Source organism: Budorcas taxicolor, chromosome 3 (genome assembly GCF_023091745.1).
Source record: "Budorcas taxicolor isolate Tak-1 chromosome 3, Takin1.1, whole genome shotgun sequence".
Taxonomy (NCBI): domain Eukaryota; kingdom Metazoa; phylum Chordata; class Mammalia; order Artiodactyla; family Bovidae; genus Budorcas; species Budorcas taxicolor.
In genome coordinates this window covers 118,809,940-118,828,675 of record NC_068912.1, presented here as the reverse complement: position 1 = coordinate 118,828,675, position 18,736 = coordinate 118,809,940, and the positions used below count along the sequence as shown (strand labels likewise).

The window sequence follows — 18,736 nt, the reverse complement described above, 5'->3', positions numbered from 1 at the left end:
CTGCAGTGCGGCCCCACCACCTCCCCATGTGCCCGCAGGCCGCTTCATCCCCTCGTGCACGTAGGGTCGCATCTTTCCTGCTGGGCGCCTTGTAGGTGCTGAGTGCTTGGAAAGCACATAGCTGGAGGCAGGTACAATAGGAAGTGTGCTTGGGTCTGGGCAGGGGACTGTGTGCAGTGACTGGGCTTTTAGATGTCAGAATCCACCACACTTGGGAGACGGGAAGGGGCTTGAGGCGCAGAGCTGGGCGGCACGTGCCAGGAAGTGGGTCCAGAGCTGGCCCCAGGGACAGACGCCCCCACCTCCGCCCGCTGTCAGCCAAGTGACAGGGATGGTAGAGAACCTGGCCCTGAGGTGCAGGCAGGCAGGACTCAGGGGACCAGGCCACAGGGCCTGAGAGATCTCCATCACGTCCCCTTGGCAGCCCTGTAGCCCCAGACACACAAGCAGGGGCCCCCTGGACTGGGACAGACTCAGGCCCAGAGGAGGTGAGGCCGCCGGCCCTCCTTCCCTCCATCCTGGGCTCCCGGCACACTGACCTTTACCCCCTGGCAGAGATGGGGGATCTCCTTCAGGGTCCGTCTGCCCAGAGGGAGCTGACAGTGGGGCACCCCAACACATAGCGCCTTGAGATCCTCGACAGTGGTGATGATGGTGCCTGAGCCCGCCGTGTCCCTGGACCTTCCACCAGCTTCACACCCTCACCCTCAGCCAGAGCAGAAGGTCAGGGGTTGCGGGCACCTAGGAAGGTGCTCACCACTCGGAGGCCAGACTTCTAGGAGTTGCCACAGAAGCCAAGACTGGCCTTAGAATCGTTGGAGGGGAGGCAACATGCCCACAGAATGCGAGCCAAGACAAGAGAACAGGAGAAAGATAAAAACATTCGGGGGGAGTAATGTGAAACATGGTCTCAGAAATTGAGTTCTGGGCTGGACGGAACAGGGACTCGAGGAACTTGACCAGGGCTGAACACCAGAAAGCTGGAGAAGAGAAGAAATCTAAGGAGCGTCCCTAGCGCGCGGGCCTGGGAGCTTCTGGAGGATGTGGAGAGGAATGGCAAGCACTGGGGGGCCACTCGAGGGTCCCAGGGCGGGAGGACCCTGCAGCGAGCACCCTGGAAAGTCTCAGAGCATGGGGGCCAGACGTGAGCTTGCTGCTGCCTCCCAGGAAGAGGACCAGGGCTGCTGGGAGCCAGGACAAAGTCAGGCCACAGCTGCAGGGCAAGGCCTGGCCAGCTCTGAGGAAGGCTCTTTCCAGTCTGAAGTCTCCAGCCAGCCAGTCTCAGGCACGTTGTCCAGACATGCCCCTTTCCCCAGGACTGGACTTGTGGGTTCAGGGTGCCAGCGTGGTGGGTAAGGGCCTCTGCCTGGTTCACGGCCAATGCCGCCTCATGGTTGGAGGGGTGGGGAGCTCTCTTTTTATGAAGAGCACTGACCCCACTCCTGCGGGCTCCACGGCTTAAAGCCGCTGCTGAAGGCCCTACCTCCCAGCGTCACACTAGGGTCAAAGTTTGACTTGTGAACCTGGGGACACATACACTGAAGCTGGACCAATCACAGAGGCCAGCCCTGGAGGATGAAAGCTACCCCGCTGAGTTTTCCAAAGCTCAACCACATGGTTTAGGATACCACACAAGAAACCAGAAGGAGCCGTGCAGGTTCACTTGGCCCAAAGCTGGGCAGGGCCCTGGTCGCCGTGGAGGGGCACCCTGCTGCTCACTCTCCCTTGGCTGAGGCCCTGTGCGGTCCCAGTCTGTGCAGACTGGACACAGACTCTTCAGTGTGGACAGCATCCTCCACTTGGCCCCCGAAGCACGTCTGTGTCCTCTGAGCTTGGGAGGGGGTGTCGGGAGTGTCCAGGCCCCACACCCAGAGTCACTGGGGAGAGGGGAGGGCAGGGTGGTCCAGGCTGGCCACTCCTAGGAAGGGGAGGACAGGGGACACCGAGGAGCCCAGAAGCCAGCCTGTCGCACTGGAAGTGGCATGGGTACGAGCCGAAACGTCTAGAAATGAGACGGCACCAGTGGGGGGCCCAGAGGAGAGGGCCTGGCCTGTGGCTGAGTGGGGCTTGGTGAGAAGGAGCCCCCAAAGACAAGGACGGTGCAGCTGGGGGACAAAGTCAGTGGCTACGGACGGAGGCCTGGAGCTGGCCAAGTGCAAGGTCTGCAGCCTGGCCCCAGATCCTAGGGGCAGCTCAGCTCCTTCCTGCAGGGAGCCCCACTCCTGGAACGCTCTCCAGCACCGGTGGGGCTGCCCGTGGGTCCCATGACAGCGCTGGGCTGCAGTCCAAGTGACCCCCACTTCTGCAGGGCCTCAGGCCAGAGAGTGGTCGGACTACCCCTGAACACACCCCGCAACCTCCAAGCCCACTCACGTCCTTCTCTGACCAGCGCGGGTCTTCCCAGCTCACCCTGACGCTCCACGTCCACCCTCTTGGTCAGCCCACCCCTTCTGCCCACCCGCCAGGCCTGTGACACTTGAGGGACAGGAGACGGGGTGATGGGGGACTGGTCCCCGTGCTGGGGTGCAGGTGGACTCAGGTCCCCCACCAGGAGGATGGATGAGGTTTTCAGACTGGTTCCAAAGTTTAAGGCAGGTGATGAGAAGTGAGAGAGATGCCAGAACAGGGGTCACTGGGCAGGTGATGAGAAGTGAGAGAGATGCCAGAACAGGGGTCACTGGGGAAGAGCAAACGGGGCGGGGCGGTGAGCCAGGAGCTGTCGCTTCCCACCCACCGAGCCAGGCCCGCCCCCATGGGGGCCCTCCTCAGTACATCCAGTATCGTTCTCCCTGGAAGCCCCTCTGCTGCTGTGGTGTCTTTGTTGAAGTGTTCCTCCATCATCTCAGACCCCAACCCCTGCCCTCGGCAGCTGTTAGTGTTTCTTTTATGAGCCAAGGGTATCGTCACACACACACACGCGTTGTGTGTGTTCCATTTGCATTAATGACAGTACAGCCCTTTCTGTTTCCTCTTTCTCTACTGAGCTCTGTGTTGTGATGTGTGCTTGCTTGGCTGTGACTGTGTTGTGACGTGCGCCCACGTGGCCGTGAGGATGCCCGGGCAGATAGCGTCTCACTGCTTGAGACCTGTTTACGTGTCTGGTGACTGTCCTGACATCAGGACATCTTTCTGAGTGTCCCGACCTGGTGGTGACTGGTAACCTCTGATGATGGTAATGGTGCCCCAACACTGCCCTGTGATCTCCCTGCCACTTTCAGTTGAATCCGCACATTTCTAAGCCACGTGCAAAAAGACCTGTGTGGTTAGTACGGGGTGGTGACACGGCTTGGCCACACTGATGTCAGCAGCAGACCCTGGAGGGAGCTGCCTGATCACCGCCTTCTCACGGCAGCGAGCTGGGGAGGGAGCCTGGTCTGGTGGCTGAGGCTCACAGGTGCAGTAGGAGACACAGCCATGCCCGCTGCCTCACAGGGAAGGGGGCTGGAGGCCGTGTGGCTCTGACAACGGGCAGTTTGGGAACTGCAGTCCAGAGCCGCAGTGGCAGGCAATGGGGGAGGCCCTGACCTGGAGGAGAGCAGTGCGTACAGGCAAGACAGGTCCACCATCTCGAGGGGCAGGGAGGGTCCCCAGCATGGTCCCGGCCAGGAGCCCAGATGAGGTGGGCACAGGCCTCGCCTCCCTTTGGAGAAGGGGTGCCTTCTAGGCTGGTCGTCGTCCTGCACCCGGTTCAGACCGAGGAGGAAGACAGTCCCTGGCCTTGTCCTTGGGCGGGGACAGTCCGAGCCTCATGGACCCTGCGCAGGCCTTCCTGGATGGCCAGCCCCACGGCTGTGTGGTTTCTTTGCTGGGCACATCCCAATGAATCTGGAACACTCCTGCATAGGGAGGGGACCCTGCCATGACTCGCATTCCACATCTAAAGGGCTCCCCCAGGACGGGGCAGGGGGCAGCGGCAACCCCAAGTGTCCTGCTCACTGCTGGGGAGGGCAGCAGCCAGAGCTCAGGGCTGAGAGCACGTGTCTGAGCTCTGGACGCTGCCGCTCAGACGGTTCCCCGCCAGGTTCCCCACAGGGCTCCCCGCCCCTTGAGGAGCAGCTGGTGCCCTGGGGAAGGCGGGGTCTCTCCCCGGGGCTGGGCCCGCTCAGCCCGGGACCCTCTGCTAGCCAGGTGTCGCCTTGGCAGCCGCACGTGCCCCCACAGTGGACACATTGCATCCCTACTAGTGCCTGACGACCCTGCCACCTGACCCGGGCTCTCTTCTCCCCGCAGGCTCATTAACGTCCGTGTTCGTCAGGCTGCCCTGCGGTGGTGTCGGGGTAAGTGTTTCTTTAATGTGTAAATAACGTCCGGTTTTTCTCGGGGTCCCGGTGGTCACAGAAACCGCCGCCCCGCTCTCCGAAGAGCAGGTAATTGCTGCCAGGTGTTTTCCATAAACAGGGTCCGCGGGGCGGATCGCCCCACCGCGCACACGTGAGGCTTCAAAGGCCCCGTGAGCCTGTGAGCGTTTTGATGGTGGGTCTGGGGCACCATACTCCGGGGAAGGCCGTCTGGCAGCCGGGCTGGCTTCAGGAAACGGGATCTGGTGTGCGGCCCGTCTCATCTGACCCGCCTAGCCACAGTCCCCCCTGGTCCGGCTCAGCTCGCAAATCCCATCGCCGCATGGGAGCTTGTCGATCCCGATCCCAGAGCCGAGCTCCAGCCCGAAGCCCCCAATGCCACTCTGACTGTGGGCATGAGATTTATGGGCCATGAGAGGCGGGCAGAGCCGCGCCCCTTGGGTCGAGCCCTTGAGCAGAGGTGCGGGGGCAGACACATGGGAGAACTAGGCTCTGTTTCACCCGGGCTCTCCCTGCCTGTGGCAGGGGTGCTGAACCCTTCTGGGTGCCCAGCTGACCCCCAGCAAATCCAGAGCTTCTCCTTCATCCAGAGGGGTCTGCCCCCCAACCTGCCGGCCTTTGGATGAGGAAGGGTGCAGGTAAGGCGAGTGTGCTGGGTTCGGGGGTCAGAGCAGCCCCCTCCCAGCCAGCCTGCTGACCGTGGAGCTCCACAGCCGGTCCTGGTCCCAGAGAGGCCAGAGGCTGCAGTGGACGCAAAGGCGTCCTGGCTGGAACCGCGCAGCGATTGAAGGTCCGTGTAATGACAGATCGCACAGCGGAGCCCAGGTCTGGATTCTGTTATGGAAATGAAACAAAATTGTTTTCTTCCTGAGTCTTTACAAAAATTGCTGCTTTGAAAATTATCCCGTCAGAAAGAGAATAAACGGCATTTATTCGTACCACCACCAGGCCCTCCTAGAGTTATTGTATTTTGTATTGTAAATAGACTGCAATCTCTTAATTCGGGGCAAATTTTTGGCCAGACTTGAAAAGGTTTGGATCTGCAGTGCCCTGCAGCCGCTCTGCTCAAGGCAGGATTTATAATCCACAAACGAAAGCGAAATGGGGCCTGGGGCCTGGGGCCTTGAGCCAGGCGACCCCTCCCCAGTGTGAAGTCCAGGTCCCACCCCACCACGGCAGGCTATGGCATCCACCTCCACGTCCGGGCACAGAAACACTCAGGAGCACGGAGACCTGTAGAGTCTTACCAAGAGGAGCCAGGTCAAGAGGGGAGTCCATCAGTCAGAGTAATCGGGGGAGTGTGAGCCATGCAGTGTCCAAAGGGACTGTTCACTCCCAAATGTTTGCTGTAATTACTCCTAACAAGAGGGCTTCCCTAGTGGCTCAGATAGTAAAGAATCCGCCTGCAATGCAGGAGACCCAGCTTCTATCTTTAGGTCGGGAAGATCCCCTGGAGGAGGGCATGGCAACCGACTCCAGGATTCTTGCCTGGGGAATCCCATTGACAGAGGAGCCTGGCAGGCTACAGTCCTTGGGGTCACACACAGTCAGACACGACTGAGCGACTGACACAAACAGGCGGGCAGAGGGTCGAGATGCCCGTCCTCCTGCCAGGCTCAGCGGGGCCTCGCCGCGCCGCTGGTGCAGCCACAGCCCTCCTGGGCCTCAGTGTCTCCTTCCAGACCACAGGGCCAGCCCCCGGGGTGTCGAGGTGGCTGTGGAGACCCCAGGGACCCAGATGTGGCTGGGAGGGTGTGGGTCAGCTGTGGAGACAAGGAAGGAAAGGTCGCTCAAGTGAACATCCAGGTTGTGCAATGCAGGCTTTTCTGGCTTTACATTTTTTCCCCCCAAACCAAGTTAACAGCAACTTCTGCTTTGCTCTCCTCCCGATTTTTGCATTTCCCTTCCAGCCCTGCCATGGCTAAAGGGGGCAGCCCCTCGCAGGCCCTGGGGGCCCGCAGCCCACCCAGAAGGGCTACCCCAAGTGTCCGTTTGAAACCTCCGTGTGAGGTCTCCCCAGCTGTCCTCCCATCCACCTTCGCTGTGGGGAACTGTGGAGGAATCGGGCGGTGGGCCCTGTTTCCCCCACCTCCACCACTCCCGTGTGTGGCGGTCACCCCGAGTGGGGTCGCCTCTGTGGTGTCGCCCTCCCAGAGCTCTCCCTAGAGCCTCGTTCTGGAACTCAGAGCTCCAAGCCCTCCATCTGAGCGGGTCCACGGGGAGCTGCTGGCCAGCAGCTGGAGGCCCCGAGGCAGTGCAGATCACCTTCAGTTTCTCGGGCGGCAGTGGCAGCCTCGGGTCTTGCAGTGGGGCTGGGGGTCTGTCCCTTACCCTGGACACAGTGTTACCTATGGGAGCTTCTGGACCCTCGAGACAAGAGCAGAGCACAAAGACCCTTCACTGAACGCGGAGAGTCGGTCCATTTTCCCCCCTGGCTCTGGTTACTTAGCCAAAAGCCCAATTTATTGCATTTGGAGGAGAAAGAATCTGAGTAGTTTTTTTGCCCAAACCACCCCTGAGTATCAGGGATGGTACTCTTACGGACTGAAGCGCACGCCTGGGACTCCCATGCCCTTCCTAGAGAGGGCTCTGGGAAGCCTGAGTGACAAGCCTGTCCACCTGGAGCGGAGTCTGCAGGGTCCGTGAGAACCTGCTGCCCACAGCAACCCCTTCCAAGCCCTGAACGCTCAGGGCCCAGACACAGGGGCTGAGCTGCAGGTGAGGGTCTGGCACCCCGCCCCCGCCAGGGTCGGCGCCCAGGCCCTGATCATTACGTGGGATGGATGGGTTTCTTTCAATGAAGTCTTGAGGCTTCATCTTCAAAGCAAGATGATTTAAAATACATTTACGAGCGGTTCAAGCTATTTCCTGAGGAGCGTTATTCCGTGCGGGTTCTTCTTTTCAATGACCAAACCGCTGTGTTCTTTAAATAGCTTCCAAATGTCAGAAGAACGCTCTGCACTTAGTCCGGTCTCCACGGCATTAATATTCAACGTTCAAAGACAGGCTTCTGTTCTAAATAATGGTGTCCTGTTATTCATTGCAGTAGCCTCTCAACTAGAATATTGGGGACCAGTTATTTCAGCTCAAGAATCAGTTCAATAAAATCAACATGAGAGCCGGCCTTCCCAGAGACTGGGTTGGGGATCTTCCCAACCCAGGGATCAAACCCCAGTCTCCCACATTGCAGACGAATTTCTTTACCGTTTGAACCACCAGCAAAGCAGGAGATACAGGTTCGATCCCCGGGTTGGGAAGATTCCTTGGAGAAGGAAATGGCTCTTCTTGCCTGGGAAATCCCATGGACAGAGGCGCCTGGCGTGCTGCAGTCCATAAGAGTCGAACACGACTGAACAGCAAACAGCTAATTCTAACCCTTCTTAACATTTGCTTTTGCCGACTGTGAGTGTAACTCAGCTGCAGTTGCAGTTTGAAAAAAGAGGCTGGGGGAGCTAAATAACCTTGACATCACGACTCTTAGCTTGGAGTAACTTGGAGCCACTGAGAAAAATGACACCTCAGAAAGCAGTGAGAATGCAGGTGTGCTATTTTGGGTGCATTTACCATTCTTTTCCTGTTCAGTATTTTTTGGCGTGTCTTCAAAAAAAAGTAAGCTGGAATGTGAGCCATGTTCTGTAATTAGTCAGGGAGAGATGAGACCCTCCAGTTTCAGAGGCAGAGCACAGGGGACCCGGCAGGGCGGGGGCAGTGTGGCCCTCGGGGCACTGGGCTCACCGCAGGCGCACTCTCTCCACAGGTGGACAGTGATACCATATGGAACGAGGTGCACTCGTCGGGGGCTGCCCGCCTGGCTGTGGGCTGTGTGGTGGAGCTGGTCTTCAAGGTGGCCACGGGGGAGCTGAAGGTCAGTGAGGACCCGCAACAGGGGTTTGGGGTTGGGGGGAGAGTGCCCGGGGAGGGGGCAGCCGGCCGCCTCTGCTCCCCGCTTCTGCAGGGCACCAGGCGGCTGCAAGGGGGGCGGGGCGCCCAGGTCTGTCCCCGCCGTTGACCCGCAGGGGACCCTGCCCCTTGTGGGAATACACACAGCCACGCAGCAGTTCTCAGCAAGGCCGATCTTGGAGCCCCGCCCTCTCACGGTGGCTGAAAGACCAGGAGAGCTCTTGTCTGTAGGAGTTGTGTCATCCACATCTGACTAGTCATCAGAGATTGAAAAAGGAAGCTTTGTAAATATTTGTTAATTTAAAAATAATAGTACATCTGGCTTCGTGGCTCAGCCGGGATCGTCACACCCGCTCCTGCCTCTGTGGCTGGCGACACGCAGCCTTCGTTGAAGCACACGAAAGCAGTGCAGCCTGGCCTAGTGCAGGGCAAGGGGAGGGGTCTCCTCAGGGGGCTGCAGGTCTGCGTCTCTGACCCTACACCCCAGTTCAGCGAGGGGCGCTGTCCTGAAGACATGTTGCTGTGCAGACCCTGAAACACACCAGCGGCCTCTGTCCTCCTGCTTCATGAGGGGCCCTGCACGCCAAGTGCGTCGTTTATCCTGACTTTGCACGGTGCTCGGTTGTCTGGAGATGAGGGGTCACGGAGGGCCCCAGACCCTTCAGTCGCCTCTTACTAGGCAGTGTTCACTGCAGCCCACACCCTGGGAACCGTGCCTGTCACCTCCCATCTCGTCAGGAGGGTCTCGTCTGCACAGGCAAGAGCTGGTTTTCCAAAGCTCTCATTTTCACTAGGAAGCTCAGATCCCACGCTGACCACAGTCTCGTTCTCCCCAAGATGACAGCCCTGCCAGGCTGGTTACACACCCCCTATCTCTCTGCACGGGCGTTAAAGAGACGTCCAGGTTTAATGACGTTGATAGGTTTCACTGCTTCCTCGGGGCGCTGGCACAGAGGTGCTGTTCCACTGGGAACCTGTGTGCTCCCCCTACCACCGCCCCTGCCGCCGGTCAGCTCTCAGCTACACGGGAGCAGGCACAGAGCCATGGGGGTACTGGAGAGGCCCGGGGTGTGAGGTCCTGTCCAGGGACAGGGAGATGGTTGCGCGGTGCTGAGGGGGGCTCCCACCAAGTGCACCCCCAGCCCAGTCTCCGCAGCAGGCTGGGCACACTTCCCATGCCTGGCCAGCGTGGTCCATGGCCCTGGGGCCTCCGTTGCAGACCTTGACCACACAGCTTCCTGGGCTGGCGAGTCCGGGCGTGCTGGTCTAAGCCGTCTTTATTACGGTGGCTGCAGGATGGTTTGCAGATGGTCCTTTTAAAGCCTGAGTGATTTCGGGGCCTGGAGGGGGCAGCCCGCAGCTCTTCTCCAGCCTGTCAACTTTGCTCACAGGCAATAGTGGCCCTTTTTTTGCACTACCCATTCCCCGGGGAGCTGAGCCACAGAGACAGCAGGGAAACTGACATTACAGCCCAACCAGGGTGCAGCCAAGCCCCGTCAGATTCATCTGCTCCAGCATTCCCATCCAGTTACTTCCTGATGGTTATCATCAGAACAGGGCCACAGGCGCCCGTTCCCCTCCTTCCTAGACTCCCCCACTCGGCAGCCCACAGCCTGGCCAGAAGACTGTTATGGATAGAAAGTCAGGAGTGAGCTGACCTTTTGTCTCCGTGATCTGTGATGACAGCAGGCCTCACAGAAGGGACCTGGGTGTCTCCGAACCACTCACAGGGAGCCCTGGGTCCTGCCTGCGTCTGCGCCCGGGGGCGGCTGGAAACCATGCAGACTCTGCCTGTGCTCAAGGGCAGCCTGTGATCTTTTTCTCACTGACCTGAAACCAATCTTCTGTCTGTCTCTCCCCGCTGGTGTCGTGCCTAGAACGGCTTTGCTGTGGTCCGCCCTCCAGGACACCACGCAGAGGAGAGCACGCCCATGTAAGTGGACACGTGGTCACTCACGGGCAGGGGACACGACTGTCTCACACCCCTCCCGTGTGCCAGGCCAGCAGGATGTGCAGCTGGAGTTGACCGTGACTCTGGAAAGATGCGGGGTGGGGTGGCGGGGGGCACAGAGGGGAGGCCAAGGGTGCAGAAGTGAGTCCAGAGGTGCCACCTCCTTGTCTAGCCCAGGAACAAGCCCAGGAAAGGGAACGTCAGCTGCCCCAGGAGGAGTTCAGGGGGCGCGTCCTTGTTCTCGGGCCTGCTCACATGTGGCCTTCCAGCCAACCTGCTCAAGTCACCATGGCCACGACCACAGTGGTCAGCTGTCCAGCCTGTGTTTGGGGTTGTGGAGTGGGGAGGTGGCAGGGGGTGTCATGTGGACTCAGGGTCTATCCCTGTCTAGGAGAAGTCCCCTGCAGGAGTCACAGGACTTGACCCCACAAGTTGTGCCCAAAGTGGACACAGGAAACCCTCAGCGAGTGCCATATGGGGCTTCTACCCGGGGCCTGAGACAGAAGACTCAGGGTTGGGGTCATCAGGATGAGGCAACGGGCAGAGCCTGGAAGGCTGAGTGCCAGCCTGTCTGTTGGTGAGGCACACACATGCAGACAGAGCCGCGGGGAGAAGCAGGAAGCACTCAGGCAGGGAGCCACCTTGACCCCAGCGGGGGCGTCGGGACCCGGCTGCAGGAAGGGCCCTTGCTGTGGAGGGAGCTGTCGTCACCCGCGTGCGTCCCTCCCTGGCCCAGGACAGTCCACGTGACCCAGCAGCGGGTGCTGACCGACTGGGTATCTGCTCTGAGGTCACCTTTCTAATCTGAGTCTGGCTTGTCACATGTTCTAGAGAGTGGGCTCGGGGGACCCGGATGGAGCCTGGAAGAGTCTTGTCCCTGAAGGCTCTCTTGGGGGTCCCAGAGGCCAGCAAGGCAGGAGAGGCTATGAGTGCTTGGTACCCCTGCCAGACAGCCAGCCTGCACCCCTAAAACAAGCCCACCCAGGCTTCTCAGCTTCTGTGGCAGTTCAGGTTTAGGAGATTTTCATTTTTACTCGCCTCACTTTCTTAGCTTGTTTTTCCCGTCCTCTCGAAGCCTCTCTAGAATCATTGTATTCATCCTAGAACACGGAAAGACAAGCAGGGAGCAAGTAAAATAGTAACTTCTGTGCTCCGTGGGCCTTCGTGCCTCTTGGGAGGCTGGTCAGTGTATGTCCCAGGAGGTGTCCCGGGACACGAAGTGAAATGGACTCTGTCACCCTGAGAGCATGGACGGGCTGTGTGCAGGGTCCGTGCATATGTGTGCGTGCGTGTGCATGGGCATGTGTGTGCACGCGTGTGTCTCCATGATCAGCGTCAGTAAAGGTGTCCAGATCGCGTCATCAGAAGCCGTGGTTCACCAGACTTCTTAGACCCTTGGGATTCTCGAGTGTTCTCGTGCAAGCTGTGTACAAACTAATCAGAGCCCACGTTTTCTCTCCGTTTCTCCTGATTCTCCCATGCAGGGGGTTCTGCTACTTCAACTCCGTGGCCATCGCTGCCAAGCTTCTCCAGCAAAGGCTGAGCGTGAGCAAGACCCTCGTGGTAGACTGGGTGAGTTGGGGGGCGTGGGGCGCTGCCAGCTCATCCCTACCCCACCCCCCCTCCAGCAGACAGAGGGGAGGCAGACTTTCCCACTTCCACTGACGACTGGATTTGTGGACCTGCACTTTGTGGAAACTCCCTCAAAGATGCAGAAAGGAAAACCCCAAACCTGAGGAGTGTGCCAGCTCCTACCAGGCCGTCCTATCAGTGGCCATGGTTCTGCAGTGTCCGGAGACAGGCCGGTGGTTGAGGGCAGCAGCTAGAGGGTGGCCTTGCCAAACCTTGTAGGAGGGTGGGGGGCAGGTGGGGCTCGTGGGCCCTTGGCACTGACGGGGGCCTGGCCACCCTGCCCCAGCCATCCCAGCCACCCTGCCTCCCTGTCACTCCTGCTTCTGCCGGGTGACTGGGTTTTTACCAATTTAACCCCCTGTCCCATTTTCCCACGTGACGGGCCACTTCTGACAGTGCCCTGCCTGAAAGGGCACAGCCTATGAAAAACGCTGTAGAATAACTGAATTCCAGAAGTAGGAGGTGGGGACTCAAGGTGTTCACTTTATTATTGTTTTTCAAGCCATAGATGGCAAGGGGAGGGGAGAAAATTCCCTTTGGATTTTATGATCCATTTCATAATTATTTTAGTTAAAAAAAATCAGGTACCTCAGGCGGGATTATCCTTTATGCTGCAGAGTTCCTCCTGGGTTTGGGAAAAGTAAAACCAGAACACAGCCCGGGACACCCCAAGCTCCGGGCAGTGGGTGCTGGTCAGAGGTCCTTGGTGCCGGGGCTGCAGGGCATCGGCTGCTGACCCTGGTCCTCACCCGCCCAGTGCCTGCTCTGTTCAGCCCAGGGAGCCCCTCGTCAGCCCCTCTTGGGGAGCAGTCAGAGATGCTAGGGGCGTGAAGCCCCTGGAGAAGGTGGGCACTTGCAGGCTGCCATCCAGGGCTGTGCGGGAAGCTCTGCTGTGGCCGCAGATGGCGGCGGGTGGCACCTCCCCCACCCTCACCCTCAGGCCTCAGTGGAATCCGGCTGGTCCCCCGCTTCCAGCTGTCCTTCTGCGTTTTCTCCAGTGAGCTCAGACAGCATTCATGCGCAGCAGATTCTCAGCAGTTCCTGGGCTGAAAACTGCGGCTGGTCTGTAGCCCGCAGCTCACGCACTGGCCGCCAGCCACCCCCACTCATGTGGCTTGTCACCCCACTAGGGGTCTGGCACCCCTGGTGTCCCAGGTCTGCCCCCAGCTCTCAGCCTCTGGTGGAGCTGGCCCTGAGCCCACCCTCCCAAGTGAGCAGCCGTGGGAGCCACAGGCTGGCGGGAAGGGCGTTTACTCCAGGAGTGACAGTGCTGCCAAGCCCCCCTGCACCAGCCCCTGACCCTCGGGGTTGGGGCAAGACACTGATCAAATGACCCTGCCTGGAAATGGCAGCCCCCGGGGCAGCGAGACACCCTGCAAACCTGCCACAGGCCGTGCCCTGAGGGCCCCGAGCCAGGGGGCTCATCCCCGCTGGCGGGAGGTGCTGGCCTCACGGGAGGGCAGCGGTGCTGAGCACCCCCCGCCCCACAGGACGTGCACCACGGGAACGGGACCCAGCAGGCCTTCTACAGCGACCCCCGCGTGCTCTATATCTCCCTGCACCGCTACGACGACGGCAACTTCTTCCCAGGCAGCGGCGCACCCGACGAGGTGAGCGGGGCCCCGTCCACGGGCGCAGCCCGTGAGCAGGGGGGCCCGGCCTGAGTGGGGGCAGCCGTCAGCCCGGATCCCTCACGTGTGCCCCCACGGGCCACGTCTGGTCCGTGTGCCGACGACATCCTGGGAACGCTGGTTCTAGCCTGAGCGGGCCGAGGGCTTGGGCCGGTGAGCGCAGGCGCCCTCGCCCTCGGGAGAGGCTCCTGCACAATCACCATGTATGTCCAGGGCAGCGGCCCTCTCGCCGGTCGAGTGCCCATGGTGAGCTCCCGAGTGACCCCCGAGACTCCAGCGAAGGTCCCTGCTCTAAGCGGAGAAGCCCGACAGTGGGGAATCCCGTCCAAGGAGACGGGCCTGCCCACCTCGGGGTCTCGTCCTAGAAGGGATGTCGGGGCAGACCACCAGCTCGCAGCGGTCCCCGCAGCCCTTCACGGTGTGGCCCCTCCCTCAGGCAGGGCACGCGGCCCCCACACTCTGCACGTGCAGGAGAACAGGGTTCCTGCCTCTGAAAACTCCCCATCCTGAAAGGCAGCGTGTTGGGGCGGGTGGGTGGGTGAGGGGCACACCCCAAGGGCTGCCCAGGTCGGGTCATGGCATGTGTGTCTCCTCTCTGCAGGTGGGCACGGGCGCTGGCGTGGGCTTCAACGTCAACATGGCTTTCACTGGCGGCCTGGATCCCCCCATGGGAGACGCAGAATACCTGGCGGCCTTCAGGTGAGGGTCCTGGCTTCTGCCCCGTGGGGCACTTAGGGAACAATTGGGAACCCCCCGCGGGGGCCCAGCTCCTGTGGGCTTCACCGTTCTCCTCTGACCTTCACCTTCCCTCGTGAGCACCCCCGCTCCGTCCCTGGGCACTGCTGTGTGCTGGCACCGCGGGGACCAGTCTTGCTGTCTCTGCATTTTGGGGGATGAACCCTGAGGTTTCTCACAGTCTGCTCTTCAGGCCAGAGGTGGCATCCCCAAGACTGTTTCTCACCTTCCGTCTGCAGGGTTCCTGTCTTGTGCGTCATGTGGAAACCAGGACTCTATCTGGGGTCTTGATAGTAAGAAAGTGAGGGAGGCTGGGGGAAGGTGTCAGAAAGCATGAGGTTAATGAGAATCGGGTGCTGCGGTCTGAAAAGGCTCCTGATCTCCTAATTCTCTCAAAAAACCTTCTGTGAGATGATGGGAAACAGAAGTGAGCATCCCTCCTCTGCTGACTTAAAAATCGGGAGGTGACTCCCCTAGTCACTCCGGTTCCGTTGTGTTAGGCTGGGCTGGGCGAGTCGGGTACAAGGCGATTCGTAAAACCGTCTTTGCTTTTGTCATCGAGCCGCGATTTCTGCTTCGACCTGGGCCACACTGAAGGGACTCCTAGGGCTGGCAGCACTGGTTGCCTCCTCCTATTGCAATCGGAGTGATGCCTGGGGGGCGAGCAGTGGGGGGCGGGGGGCAGCCCCTGGCAAGTGTGCGTCCAGGGCCCTTGGGAAAGAGGAGAGCTCTGATCAGTAGCAAAGCCCAACAGACCTTCCATCTTTGTTTGAGACACGGCCTCTGCACCGGGCTTTGGAGCCCATCAAGTTTCCGAGTGACTCTCCTCCCTTCCTCTTGAGTGCGTGCTCTGGTCGTCCTGCCTGCAGGCACGTGTGTGTGTGTGATGTCGTGTATCTGTGTGTGTGTGTGTGTGTGTGTGTGTGTGTGTGTGATGTGCCTGCATCTGTGTGTGTGTGTGATGTGCCTGCATCTGTGTGTGTGTGATGTGCGTGTATCTGTGTGTGTGTGATGTGCCTGTATCTCTGTGTGTGAGTGCGATGTGCCTGTATCTGTGTGTGTGTGTGATGTGCGTGTGTCTGTGTGTGTGATGTGCCTGTATCTCTGTGTGTGAGTGTGATGTGCCTGTATCTGTGTGTGTGTGTGATGTGCCTGTATCTGTGTGTGTGTGTGTGTGAGATGTGCCTGTATCTGTGTGTGTGTGTGTGTGAGATGTGCCTGTATCTGTGTGTGGGTGTGATGTGCCTGTATCTGTGTGTGTGAGAGTGTGATGTGCCTGTATCTGTGTGTGGGTGTGTGTGTGCGTGCCTGTATCTGTGTGTGTGTGAGATATGCCTGTATCTCTGTGTGTGTGATATGCCTGCATCTGTGTGTGTGTGTGATGTGCGTGTATCTGTGTGTGTGTGATGTGCCTGTATCTCTAGTGTGTGAGTGTGCTGTGCCTGAATCTCTGTGTGTCTGTGTGAGATGTGCCTGTATCTGTGTGTGTGTGTGATGTGCCTGTATCTCTGTGTGTGAGATGTGCCTGTATCTCTGTGTGTGTGTGTGATGTGCCTGCATCTCTGTGTGTGTGTGTGTGATGTGCCTGTATCTGTGTGTGTGTGAGATGTGCCTGTATCTGTGTGTGTATGTGTGTGTGATGTGCCTGTATCTGTGTGTGTGTGTCTGTGTGAGATGTGCCTGTATCTGTGTGTGTGTGTGATGTGCCTGTATCTGTGTGTGAGATGTGCCTGTATCTCTGTGTGTGTGTGTGATGCGCCTGTTTCTGTGTGTGTGTGTGAGATGTGCCTGTATCTGTGTGTGTGTATGTGTGTGTGACGTGCCTGTATCTGTGTGTGTGTGTATGTGTGTGTGATGTGCCTGTGTATGTGTGTGTGAGAGATGTGCCTGTATCTGTGTGTATGTGTGTGAGATGTGCTTGTATCTGTGTGTGTGTGACATGTGCCTGTATCTGTGTGTATGTGTGTGTGATGTGCCTGTATCTGTGTGTGTGTGTATGTGTGTGAGATGTGCCTGTATCTGTCTGTGTGTGTGTGAGAGAGATGTGCCTGTATCTCTGTGTGTGTGTGTGTGTGAGATGTGCCTGTATCTCTGTGTGTGTGTGTGTGTGTGATGTGCCCATATCTGTGTGTGTGTGTGAGATGTGCCTGTATCTGTCTGTGTGTGTTTGTGTGTGATGTGCCTGTATCTGTGTGTGTGTGTGTGATGTGCCCGTATCTGTCTGTGTGTGTGAGATGTGCCTGTATCTGTCTGTGTGTGTGTGTGATGTGCCTGTATCTGTGTGTGTGTGTGTGTGATGTGCCCGTATCTGTCTGTGTGTGTTTGTGTGTGATGTGCCTGTATCTGTGTGTGTGTGAGAGATGTGCCTGTATCTGTGTGTGTGTGTGTTTGATGTGCCTGTATCTGTGTGTGTGTGTTTGATGTGCCTGTATCTGTGTATGTGTGTGTGATGTGCCTGTATCTGTGTGTGTGTGATGTGCCTGTATCTGTGTGTGTGTGTGTGATGTGCCTGTATCTGTGTGTGTGTGTGATGTGCCTATATCTGTGTGTGTGTGTGTGTGATGTGCCTATATCTGTGTGTGTGTGTGTGATGTGCCTGTATCTGTGTATGTTTGTGTGAGATGTGCCTGTATCTGTGTGTGTGTGAGATGTGCCTGTATCTGTGTGTGTGTATGTGTATGTGATGTGCCTGTATCTGTGTGTGTGTGTCTGTGTGAGATGTGCCTGTATCTGTGTGTGTGTGATGTGCCTGTATCTGTGTGTGAGATGTGCCTGTATCTGTGTGTGTGTGTGTGTGATGCGCCTGTTTCTGTGTGTGTGTGTGAGATGTGCCTGTATCTGTGTGTGTGTATGTGTGTGTGATGTGCCTGTATCTGTGTGTGTGTGTATGTGTGTGTGATGTGCCTGTGTATGTGTGTGTGAGAGATGTGCCTGTATCTGTGTGTATGTGTGTGAGATGTGCTTGTATCTGTGTGTGTGTGACATGTGCCTGTATCTGTGTGTATGTGTGTGTGATGTGCCTGTATCTGTGTGTGTGTGTATGTGTGTGAGATGTGCCTGTATCTGTCTGTGTGTGTGTGAGAGAGATGTGCCTGTATCTGTGTGTGTGTGTGTGTGTGATGTGCCCGTATCTGTGTGTGTGTGTGAGATGTGCCTGTATCTGTCTGTGTGTGTTTGTGTGTGATGTGCCTGTATCTGTGTGTGTGTGTGTGATGTGCCCGTATCTGTCTGTGTGTGTGAGATGTGCCCGTATCTGTCTGTGTGTGTGTGTGATGTGCCTGTATCTGTGTGTGTGTGTGATGTGCCTGTATCCGTCTGTGTTTGTGTGTGATGTGCCTGTGTCTGTGTGTGTGTGAGAGATGTGCCTGTATCTGTGTGTGTGTGTGTTTGATGTGCCTGTATCTGTGTGTGTGTGTTTGATGTGCCTGTATCTGTGTATGTGTGTGTGATGTGCCTGTATCTGTGTGTGTGTGTGATGTGCCTGTATCTGTGTGTGTGTGTGTGTGATGTGCCTGTATCTGTGTGTGTGTGTGTGATGTGCCTATATCTGTGTGTGTGTGTGTGATGTGCCTGTATCTGTGTGTGTGTGTGTGATGTGCCTGTATCTGTGTATGTTTGTGTGAGATGTGCCTGTATCTGTGTGTGTGATGTGCCTGTATCTGTGTAGGTGTGTGATGTGCCTGTATCTGTGTGTGTGTGAGATGTGCCTGTATCTGTGTGGGTGTGTGTGATGTGCCTGTATCTGTGTGTGTGTGTGTGATGTGCCTGTATCTGTCTGTGTGTGTATGTGAGATGTGCCTGTATCTGTCTGTGTGTGAGATGTGCCTGTATCTGTGTCTCTCTGTGTGTGTGAGATGTGCCTGTATCTGTGTGTGTGTGAGATGTGCCTGTATCTGTGTCTGTGTGTGTGTGTGTGTGTGTGATGTGCCTGTATCTGTGTCTGTGTGTGTGTGTGTGTGTGTGAGATGTGCCTGTATTTGTGTCTGTGTGTGTGTGTGTGAGATGTGCCTGTATCTGTGTGTGTGTGTGAGATGTGCCTGTATCTGTGTGTGTGTTTGTGTGTGTGTGTGTGAGATGTGCTTGTATCTGTGTGTGTGAGATGTGCTTGTATCTCTGTGTGTGTGAGATGTGCCTGTATCTGTGTCTGTGTGTGTGTGAGATGTGCCTGTATCTGTGTCTGTGTGTGTGTGTGTGAGATGTGCCTGTGTCTGTGTGTGTGTGGGTGTGTGATGTGCCTGTATCTGTGTGTGGGTGTGACCCACCTGTGCGTGTGTGTGCACATGCGTGCCTGTGCACATGAGCATGTACGTAGCGGCACGCGTGGATGTGAGCACGGCTGTGTCGCGCCTGCAGCTGGGATCCTAGCAAAGGCCAGGCCGTCAGAGCTTGACCAAGGGCCCTCCCTGCTGCCTGCCCTGGGCTGGCCTCTGAGTGGGGTGGCCTTAGGGGTCACACGGCCTCTCGCAGCGTCTGTGCCCCGGCCTCAGTGGCGGCTGTCTGGGTCTGGCGTTGCAAAGGCCAGGCCCCAAGGGTGGCTCCGCCGGCGTGAGGCCCCGTCTCCTGCCACTCGGGTCCCGTCAAACAGCGGC

General features: G+C 58.0%; 1 protein-coding gene across 2 annotated transcripts in view; it reads left to right on the top strand.

Annotated features, from left to right (window-relative positions):
- The window catches only part of HDAC4 (histone deacetylase 4), a 288,523-nt gene that overhangs the window by 250,100 nt on the left and 19,687 nt on the right, over positions 1-18,736 (top strand). For both annotated transcript variants that reach the window (XM_052636482.1, XM_052636481.1), the window contains exons 18-23: positions 4,231-4,277; positions 8,056-8,163; positions 10,076-10,131; positions 11,634-11,721; positions 13,272-13,391; positions 14,014-14,111. In XM_052636482.1, the coding sequence (XP_052492442.1) occupies positions 4,231-4,277; positions 8,056-8,163; positions 10,076-10,131; positions 11,634-11,721; positions 13,272-13,391; positions 14,014-14,111 (517 nt within the window). The remainder of the gene's footprint in view (positions 1-4,230; positions 4,278-8,055; positions 8,164-10,075; positions 10,132-11,633; positions 11,722-13,271; positions 13,392-14,013; positions 14,112-18,736) is intronic.